Source organism: Musa acuminata, chromosome BXJ1-6 (genome assembly GCF_036884655.1).
Source record: "Musa acuminata AAA Group cultivar baxijiao chromosome BXJ1-6, Cavendish_Baxijiao_AAA, whole genome shotgun sequence".
Taxonomy (NCBI): Eukaryota; Viridiplantae; Streptophyta; class Magnoliopsida; order Zingiberales; family Musaceae; genus Musa; species Musa acuminata.
This window is the reverse complement of record NC_088332.1, coordinates 39,351,587-39,362,131: the sequence shown is the minus strand read 5'-3', so window position 1 is coordinate 39,362,131 and position 10,545 is coordinate 39,351,587. Positions and strand designations below refer to the sequence as shown.

The 10,545-nt window shown below is 45.6% G+C and overlaps 3 protein-coding genes across 4 annotated transcripts; 2 read left to right on the top strand and 1 right to left on the bottom strand.

Moving 5' to 3' along the window:
* The first annotated feature begins 512 nt into the window (after positions 1–512).
* On the top strand, positions 513–1,703 carry LOC135580943 (GATA transcription factor 19-like). Of its 2 annotated transcripts, XM_065188641.1 has the most exons (3): positions 513–597; positions 696–1,170; positions 1,239–1,703. In XM_065188641.1, the coding sequence occupies exons 2-3, from the start codon at positions 718–720 to the stop codon at positions 1,551–1,553; spliced, it is 768 nt and encodes a 255-aa protein (XP_065044713.1). In that variant the 5' UTR covers positions 513–597; positions 696–717; the 3' UTR covers positions 1,554–1,703. The 2 variants fall into 2 exon arrangements, with proteins under 2 accessions (XP_065044713.1, XP_065044712.1); XM_065188640.1 differs by having other exon boundaries at positions 519–1,170.
* A 1,943-nt stretch (positions 1,704–3,646) lies between these two features.
* LOC103989814 (zinc-finger homeodomain protein 2-like) lies at positions 3,647–5,920 on the top strand. Its single transcript, XM_018827797.2, has one exon. It carries the CDS (start codon positions 4,031–4,033, stop codon positions 5,060–5,062), a length of 1,032 nt encoding a protein of 343 aa, XP_018683342.2. The 5' UTR covers positions 3,647–4,030; the 3' UTR covers positions 5,063–5,920.
* Positions 5,921–7,791: 1,871 nt separating this feature from the next.
* LOC103989813 (protein RADIALIS-like 4) lies at positions 7,792–8,754 on the bottom strand. The gene is made up of 2 exons (XM_065190233.1): positions 8,408–8,754; positions 7,792–8,050 (listed from the first exon to the last, which is right to left on the bottom strand). The coding sequence occupies exons 1-2, from the start codon at positions 8,689–8,691 to the stop codon at positions 8,026–8,028; spliced, it is 309 nt and encodes a 102-aa protein (XP_065046305.1). The 5' UTR covers positions 8,692–8,754; the 3' UTR covers positions 7,792–8,025.
* Between the last annotated feature and the right edge of the window lie 1,791 nt (positions 8,755–10,545).

Below are 10,545 nucleotides of genomic sequence, written 5' to 3'. Positions count from 1 at the left end.
TCCGACTTGGTGATGCTGGCCGCTCCCCCTATACCGAGGACAGGCTGAGAGATTGTTAGGTGGAAGCTGAAGTCCCCCAGCGAGGAGAGAGAGCGACTGTCTGTGGTGTGTGATGGAGATAGCACACGAAACCCAAACTGCGAATAGGGGTGAACTCATCTGATTCGACTGACTCGGTGGATAAGTGGAGCCCTCCCCACTGCACCACATAAACACTATCGTACTGCAGCTGACTAGTCTTCTCCAACCCCCGATGAGCCCTTCCATAGATTAGCAGCTACACATTTGGTAGTCAGTCATATTCCACTTTTCATGTGTCGTTTAAGCTTGCTTACTCTATCCTCTTTGCTTAAGAACCGACAAGCCCCGATCCCCCACTTCCCAAGTTCCCACCCGCTATTATTGCCACAAAGCATCATTAATATGCTTCATTAATCCTTGTCTGCTACCTCGGCTGCACATATAAAAACACTCGCTACATTCGTGTAAACCACTATGTAGTTCGTAGTTGTTGGACGACCACCACCTCCTCCTCCTCCTCCCTCCTCCATCCCGATGCGTGTCATCCCCACAGAAGAAGTAGTAGTGGTAGTAGTAGTACGTGCTGCTGCCCTCCCATTTTACATGAACTCAACTACGTCTCCCTCTCTCCCTCTTCTCCCAGTCTTTTAGCTCTTGCTTCCTCTCTGTTGCAGCCTTTCGATTAGGACTACAGCCATGTTGCACCAGTGCGGCCACCAGAGCAGCACGCAGCAGTGCTCGTGTGGGTTGCTCTGCGGTGGCGCCGCCTCGTTCTCCATTTTCTTCCCGGCGTCCGGTAGCAAGTTTACTGATGATGATGGCTTCGATGGCAGTAAGTCCGACGCTTCCTCGTCGGTGGACTGCACCTTGTCTCTCGGCACCCCATCGACGCGCCTGACTGAACACAAAACCTTGCCCTCACCTACTGCACATATCCAGCCACCCTCGTGCATGTCCAGCTTTCGCTGGGATACCCTATCTCATCCCAAGAAGCACGCGTCCATGGGAACAGGTGGAAGCATTGCTTCTGGTGGTGGAAACACCGTCGGCTCGAACATGGCCGGAGACCCGCATCTACTAGCCCGCAGGTGCGCCAACTGCGACACCACCTCCACTCCCTTGTGGAGGAACGGTCCCAGAGGCCCAAAGGTAGTGACTAGCTTCGCCTTAAACTTGTATCTCCGTCTCAAGCAATCTAATATGTTACAGCAATGCAGTCACTGTGTAACGCGTGCGGCATCCGTTACAAGAAGGAAGAGAGGCGGGCGGCGGCATCGCCGTCCTCGTCGACATCGGTGGTAACGGCGGCTGCCGAGCAGACGATCGGATACGGATACATACGACAGCAGCAGCCGCAGCAGTCGCCCTGGGGATGCTACGCTCCAACGGCGACGAAGAGCGGTCCTTCCATCTCGGTGCATGACGACACGGCGGACGAGGGCGACGTGCCTTATCTCTCCTGGCGGCTAAACCTGGTGCCGCCGACCCAGTTCCCGGTTCGAGACCGCCCCAGCCTATTCCAATACAATTAGTAGTTCCGAATTCCAGTAGCAACGAAGCATCAAAACCAGTCCTGTTCGTGGCCTTCTTTGATCAACCTCTTCATGTATACTCTGTAGCCTCAAGTAGTAGAGATGATAAGTCTCTTCGTTAGGTAACGAATCAAATGATGGGTGTTCTTATTGTGGTTTAAGAGTCAACATGTGTGTGTGTGTGTTAGACGGATGAATAGATAGATTCTGCTGATGACGGTGTCGTTGGCGGAAGGGGGGGAGGAATCGAGGGGATGACATGAACAGGGCATCTGCAGGTGGCAGCGGCCAGTGACCGGTGGACATGAGAGAAGGCCAACAGAAAGCCTGATATGATGGGATAACAGCAGAATTCAATCAAGAGTTACCGTACGAGACGTACTTCCGGGCATTCATTGGTTGCTTTTTAACAGTTCAAAGCATGCATCATCTCAGTTCGGACCGGGAGTTTTCTGGCTTGTGTTGGTGTTAGTTGCGTACTACACACTCCATATTCTTCTCCCTCCTCTTCTTTCTCTCTCATCCCCTCTAAAGAACGTGGTCACGAATTATCCTTATCTCAAAGATAATGGTAATTACTTTTCAAAAGCTTATTCGTTCAGGTCCACTCGCATCACACGCAATCATATGCAGGTGATCGGCGAATACAAGTAAGAAAACCATGTAGTCTTTTAAGCTTGGCATTACCAACGGGACTCGATAACACTTCAAAGACAAAGGGGCTGCCGTTTGCTCCTCGCCATCTCCCGGCCACAGCCAAGGCTTCCGTCGCCGATCGACGTTAAATATCGTTGCATGCCATGAGTAGTAAGTACTTCTTTACCATCCAGTGGTGATGACTCGCTGGCCTGCTGCCGAATCAACAGCGGCCTTCCGTCGAACACTTGGACGATGACAACTTCGAGCATGTTTTAATAGATTAACACGACGGGTTTAGAGGTCAAACTGGAGCAGCCTGGTCTGGCCCCACCCATAACCCTAGGGAATCAGGAGAAGCGTAAGTATAAGTTCAAGTCGGACCCAGTAGATCTGAACCTAATGTTTGATTTGGATCCAGTTTTGGATCGGGCCGATCAGGACACAGCCCAAATCTGGTATTCTTCGTGACACTGCAAATATTTGGTTCTCCGTAAGGAGAAGATGGCCCATACATCTTATCGGGCATGCCATTAATTATATTGGCCGCATTATAAAGTTGTTATATGATATCTTTCATAATTGGCTCTTCAATTCGCCTATGGAAGAAACAGTGTCACCAAACATCCACGCCTCACACATACTCTTCGTGGAAGCAACAGGTCAGCATTCAAGACAAGAGACCTTTTCCATCCATTGGATTCCACCCAAGCCGTGGTTTCCAGCTAGCAAACGTGACATGTTACCTTTCATCACCTTCCAATAGTCGCACTAGACCAATATGTGTGTGCATATATATACATATATCTGAGACACAGGTATCTAAGGAATCACAAGCATTCATCGATCATGAAAAGCCAGTGGAATGGCAGGGGAGAGCGAGTGTCGACGGCTCATGGGCACGAGTTCCGACAAGACAAAAAAAACACCACTACCGGTGGCTGGGGCTGCACCACGTTTCCAGAATCCTGACACAGGAAGGGCCCCCGCGCATGGGGGCCACGTGGTCCGCCAATCAATGGCAAGTTGTGTGTACTAGTCAACCTTTTGGTTGTCTCCTGCTGCTCCTGTCGACAAATTGATTCCCACGTTATTATATGCTCTCTCGCTCTCTCCCTCTCTCTCTCTCTCATTATGTCTTCATCCAAACAAACATCCAAATCACTTGAGGTTAATCCAGATGGAATGAGACATTTACATGCCCTAACAGGAAAGACCTGCACAATATTATACTTGTGCGTCTGACACGTCGAGTACTTTGCAAGCAATTGATAGCAACATCAAGTGGCCAACCCGATCTTAATGTAGCCGTGTGAAAAATGATAGCCTGCACTCATCATAACTCAATCATGTAGATTCCGGTGAAGATCACATGGAGACATGTCTTAAATGATGCATCATGTGTCTTCTTTTTCCTTCCCAGATTTCTTTGGCAGCTGGTTTTGACTTGGAAGCGATGAACGACACATGGAGTGTCATGTTGTAGCCATCTCCTAGAATTGATGTGGTTGTAGGAGGAGGAGCTGAGTTTAATGGTTGAGATTAGGGGAGAAGTGTGGAACTAATCGTCGTCTCTTCCCACCTCAGAAGTGGATGGCAGGACACCAAATCCCAAGGCCACTCCCTTCTAAATGACCCTCTCACTATTATGACACCCTCCGGTCTCTGCGTCTCTTGGTGCAGTACTTTCTCGTCCTGTCCCTCTCACCTCATCCGTGCTCCCAGTGCAATAAGAGCTTGAACAGTGTTGTCCCTTCTCTCGAAGATTTCTTCTACTGATCGGCTCCATTAGCTTTGCTTTCTCTGTTGAAGACGAAATCTTGAGAGGAAGAGTTCGATTCATGGAATATAAAGGCCAAATTGTTGATGATGATGCTGATGATGATGATGATGAGATGCGTTCATCCACAGCTTTGAGTTTCAACGCTCGTCCTCCCATTAGAGGATCTGCTTTCTCCAAACCTGTACTCTCTCCTTCTTCCTCTTTAATCTCCCTAAGAGGAGGAGGAGGAAATGGAAGTGGCACATCAGCTTCGGAGAATGTTAGCCTCTTTGGAAGCACCACACCGTCATCAACAGCTGCAGCGGTGGATGTTTTGTATCAGTCTGCTGCAAGGAACACAGATCCAGCTCCGGTCAGCGGTGCAACTGCGCCGAGTAACACCAAGGCCACTGCAGCAGCTTCTATCAGGTACCGAGAATGTCTCCGCAACCACGCGGCTTCCATCGGCGGCCACGTTCTCGATGGCTGCGGCGAATTCATGCCGGAGGGCGACCCGTCCTCGCCGGAGGCGCTGAAGTGCGCGGCCTGCGGCTGCCACCGCAGTTTCCATCGGAAGGAAGCCGAAGGCGACGCCGCCGCCGCCGACTCCTACTACCGCGGCGCCGCCCGTGTTCCTCTCCTCCTTCCTCCTCCCCCCCATCCCCAATCCCAGCACCATAACCACTACCAGAAGCAATTCCAATTCGGTACTCCCACCACCCCGTCCTCCGGCATCGTGGCGTTCGGTGGCAACGCCAGCGGGAGCGGAGGGACGACGGAGTCTTCGAGCGAGGAACGGATGACTGCCGGGGCGCCGACCCTGGCGACCACGCCGAGGAAGCGGTTCCGGACCAAGTTCACTATGGAGCAGAAGGAGAAGATGCTCGCTTTCGCGGAAAGGATGGGATGGAGGATTCAGAAGCAAGACGAGGGATTGGTGGAGCAATTCTGCGCCGAGACTGGGGTGAGGAGGCAAGTCTTGAAGGTCTGGATGCACAACAACAAGCACTTGATCAGGAAGCCACAGCAACCACCGGGGCAGGATGAAGTAGTACTGCCGCAGCAACACCAGCCGCACTCCTCGTCGCAACAATCGCAGCAGCAGATGTGATGGCCATGAGATCGTAGGCGGAGGCAGGGTACTGAAACATCTGCGTTCGAATTCTTGGTTTGCATCTGCATTACTGTTGTCATCAACTTAACTTGCTTAGATTCTTGGTTTGCATCAACTTACCTATCGCTACTTAGTTCTCGGTGTGATCATAAGCCCGCCCATTTGCTCATTCATTCACCATGAGGTTGGTATAGCAAAAGGGTTGATCGACCATATGAGAGCTTTGGAACCGTTCATTTGCTTTTCTTGTTTGTGGTTTGGGCGGAGGAGAAGCTGATGCGGTCAAAGAACTTGTGGAAATTTCTTCCTCCATCAACTCCACGTTTCAACATTTCCTGCGCACAGGAAGAAGAGTTCACAAGTGCATGGCATGAATGATCGACGACTATGTTGTTGTCATCTCACAGCATCACACTCGGACCCTAATGTCGGCACCGAACAGGTATCACTCTCGTGTACAACATGATCACCTGCTTGCTACGGCTCTCTCTCTCTCTGTCTCTCTCCTAATCTTGCAGATCCATCCATGTCGTTTTCTCTTGTTTCTGTGTCGAGTTTTGCATCATGCCCGTCCTCGTTTCTGTTGCACTAAAGATGCATGGATGAGGCCACATTGGCAGTTTCACTTTTGCTGGACATCTTGTCATTTTCTTGAAGTTGATTCCACCGATGATAGCATTGGGATAAGATCAGAAATTAAAGCAAGGATATGTCAGTTGCGTCCTATTTCTCCCTTCTACATGTTCACGGTGTTGGGATGCTGAGACCTTTGTAATGAGCGCAGCGCATTCATTGAGCCATTCAACCCATTCTATCTTTATGGATGATTGAGAGGAACAGTTTTATTATAAGGAACATTGAATTTTCTTTCACGATGCATCAAATGGAGTTCTAAGAATAGGCCTTTCTTTATGCTATTCTGCATATTGTTCCACTTTTTTGTGTTCTTCATGGTTCTTACTCGTGGCTGAAATCTTATGTATAGGTAAAACATACTGGTTTCTTTTCTAGAGTATCATTCAGCATCAAACAGAGAGCTTCTTTGCTTAACCTTCGGTGTCAAATTCAGGGACGAAGGCATTTGTGTTGCTGACGATAAATTATTTTCTTGTGACCATTGGGTATATAAGTTGTACGTTTCTTGCAATTTGAACCTATTAAACAATCATGTATACGTTGGTTATAGGAAAAATATTTGTCTCCAATCCACACTCTATTTAGCAGAAGAGGACAAAAATCATTGATCATTAATCGAGCGTTAAAAAAGATCACATCGAGAACCTCATCCGACATCCGTCTTAGTACAGATCGAGCTCACATTGAACACCCGAAGGCATATCAACCGGATCGGAATTCCCAAAAGCTAATATTCATAGAAACCATATGGGAAGGTGGTTCACCTAAATAATTCACATAGAACATACACTAATTTTATTAGAACTCCTAATAATACTAAACAAACTTCTAATCAACATTTGACACCAAACCGAGCAAACTATGGGTCTTCATCGGTCATCTTTAGTAGTATAGAACCTGGAAGTCTCCTCCTAGGATTGTTATACTCGCACTCATGTACATGTACGAGTATTTTCCTTAGCTCTGCATGGAACATCATATTTGTCCACCATATGAGATGACAATGCTAATTGATGTAGTGAGTCTCATCTTTGAAGAGAAACTGACATCTAAATTATATTGCCTTAGACATCGCTGCATGGGCTGAAGTGTGGCTTGTGGGCTGAGCTAAGTGCAACAACTGCGATGGTTATAACCCTCTCTCTTGATAAGGAAGGAGGGAACAAGCATGAAATATATGCTCGCCTATAATGATTTTTTTTCTTCTAAATTTGATTTAAGCATTTATAATATATATATACTCCCATTTGAACCTAAAAAGATACATATGTGTTCATGCAATTATTTTATATTATATGAATATTGTTTTCTCTTAATTGAAACTCTAATCGACATTATTATCCTTTAAAAAGCTCCTATGATACTAGTAAGATTTCTTTTAATAAATTTTAGGTATGATAAATAATTTAACTGTGGTAAATATAAACCACATCTAAGAATATTTAGTATAGATTTTTTGAATGGAAGTGGACGGGAGTATATACGTGAATAATCTTGAATTCGGAGGGACATATATGCTACGTTAAATTTGTTATAATTAATATGTAATTTCAATACTTCAAAAGGCACAGATAAGTAACTTTAATTTTCTTTTTTGGAATAAAAAAGAGTGATTCCAGAAAGAAAATGATAATAAAAATATAATGGAATAAGTGCCATGGTCGCTTTGGTCCAAGTAGAACACTCCCAGAATATTTGTCTCACAACTCGGCAAGATTATTTATTATCTTCAATCAAAATTTATTATCTTTAATCAAAATCAAATCTAATTTCTTTATTTTATGTAATTACTTCCTTTTTCTCTTCCTAAGTTGAAATTGAGATACTTACATAAAATATCTCTAAATTAATTAAATTTATTTAAGTAAAAGGTAAACTAAATAGGTTTTTGCATCACTTGATCACTCAAATGGTTAAGGAGTAATATACTGTTTAATTGAGGCTCACCCCAAAACATACCATCAATAACATAGCAAACTTAAGCCAAAATATATTGTCTCAGAGGCCAACGCTTAGAACATCGATGACTCAGGAAGAAACATATCATAGATACTTTCATGCTAATTATAGTACCAGCGATACATACAACATATTTCTTTTTTATTTTTAGCAAATTACATACAGCATACATAGTCTGTAATACGGTCACATACATCATACGTTGTAACACAGCTACCGCTACAACATCAGTGTTGTCTGATTCTTCATGGCTTCCACACTTGATGCTTCTTGATACATAACCTGACACCTAAAGACTATACGTATGGCTGTCCATCATAACATCGCATCATAAGATTGCTACTGTACGCTCCCCAGATTCTGCTTCATTGGAGCTTTAAGAACCTTAGCCTGCCAAACAAGACAAAAATGGAAAGAGTCATGAGATCAGAATAGTTTTCACTCATCAAGAACCATTAATTTAACCCACAACTTGATTTGAAGCTTTGGCATGCAGCAGACAAGGAAGAGACAGAACAATCCATGAGATAAGTTAGCCAAGACATTAAGAATATATGAAAGAATGAAGTGCTGCATGTGACTGTGACCCCTAAAGATTGTGGAAAGCTAAGAGATGCTGTGGAATGCTGCTCCGCGGGTCTCATTCTTGAGAAAGGCAAAGACTGAGGACGACGACGGAAAGGTGGGGGTGTTCCAGAGATGAAGAAGAAATAAGATGAAAGCTTGGAGTACCGAAGAAGCAACCACCTCTTCTGCTGGTCGCTGGTGCCGTTGCGGCGCCTGTCATTGGTGGTCGGGTAACTGTAGAATGGCTCCTGGGTGGAGTCGATGAGCTCGATGTCCTTGAGGAGGTGCTCGTAGTGGCGTTGCACTTCTTCGACGGACTTGTTGCCGACGGCCCTGGCGACGTGCACCCAGCGATCCGGGGTGTCGTCGTCGAAGTGGGCGAGCGCCATCTCGAAGCGTTTGTTCTCCTCCTTGGTCCACGAGTCCTGGAGCTTGCGCGAGCTGCTCTTGGAGCCGGACGCCATCTCGGCTATATATGGAATGAGATGGAGGGGAGTCTAATTAGCAGCAGACGCTGATTAAGCTCTACGAACTCCTGCGTTGGCTTCTTCCGTGGGTTGGCGCTCCTTATAAACAGGAGGGAAGTGGGAGTTGTGGGGTAGTGCTTCGTTGGAGCTAACTAGCAGGAGAATAGCATTTCCAAAAGGACTAAAGGAGGAAGGAAGGATGGCAGAATATGAGATGAGTACTGGTGCCCTCTTGGAGCCACAATGAGGCCAAAGAACAATAAGATCTATGTGGGGAAGTGGAAGGAATCGCCATTTCTCCCTCCCAACTTTTATCTCAAGTACTCCAATACTCTCTTCCTCGGTATTCTTGATCTCACCACACTTGCATGCCCTCGCGGTTCTGACATCGTTTGAGTTTTCGTATTAGCATTTCAGTAGTTCACGACGAGGAAAGATGCTGAGTGATAGAAGAGTGCCAAAGAATTCAAGTGTTATTGGGTTGAAAGGATATTGATAGGTCGTATACAGCCATTAATTCATGCTTCCCTGATGATTATTTGCAGTCAAATTATAAGGCAGAGAGAGAGAGAGAGAGAGAGAGAGAGAGAGAGAGAGAGAAGAAAAGATCCTGGAGAGTAGATTCTGTGGAAAGATACAGGGAGGTATCGGCGCACACATGGGGGGGGAATATATTGGATTTGACGAGTATAGATTGAGAAACAAGATTGGCATATAAGCAGGGCGAATCTGAAAGTTGACGTATAAGAGATCTCATGGAATGGTAGATGATCCCGGGTAAAGGGATCACAGAGTTAGAAAGCCAACGATCCCACATGAAGAAGAATAGATACACGAAGGGAGAGAGACAACAATGTCACATCACGCAACTTACTAAGATTCAACCCTTGGTTGAAACTGGAGCACTTGCTTCTTGTAGGCCGTCTCAGAGCTGATTCCATGCATGGAGGTGTTCATCTTTAACCAAGGCTAGTTTCTCGTGGAATCCTCGCAATGACAGGTACCTGCAAGTTGGGGCGGAGAGAATCTTCCTCACCGCTTCGGGACCTGTTGGATCAAGCTTCTGCAAATTGCTGCTTGCTTTTGCCTACTTGCACCACTGAAGATTCCATGGCTGTATGTAAAGTTGCAGGGAATCATGTGGAAGAGAGGGACCAGCAAAGAGTTCCAAAGATGCATGAGTATTGTACTAAAGTACCTCAAGCAATGTACACAAGTACCAGAGTCTACTGTTCCCATCAGTTTCAGAGCTTTACTGTAACAGTGAGATATGTATCAGCCAGAGATTCTTCTAAAGAAAACTTGTGTTCTTTGTAGATGTGAAAAGGTTTGTGCCCTTTTTTTGTTCCCTGCCTATTGTTCAGAGACTGAACTCACTTTGGATCACATGTGTTAATTATTATCTATCTAATATAAACAACTTAATGAAACAATATTTTTTTAGGAAAAATAATATAATATTCTGACTAATTGTCTTTGGGATACAACTAGAGAGGTTCTGGATTAAAATTATTGTAGTATTGATGCTCAAGTATAGGTCCCAAATAATTAATTCCCCAGATGGTGGCTCACTTGTGAGGTTGGGATAGTAATGCTATGTTCTTCTTTTATTGACTGTGAGTGAGGCTTGTTGGCCATGATATGATGATTATGGCACCCTGGGAGCATAATTCTTTGGAGAGACAAAATTCTTTATGGAACTCCACTTGAGAGTATCAGATGTTCTCTTCAAAGGACTACCTCCTGCCACCTCATGGACTGAGATCATCTGCATGTGTTCATTCATGTAGGGCCAAACCACAAAGGGACAATGCTATGATCTCTGGCTTTGAGGTGTGGATGTAAGCCTCA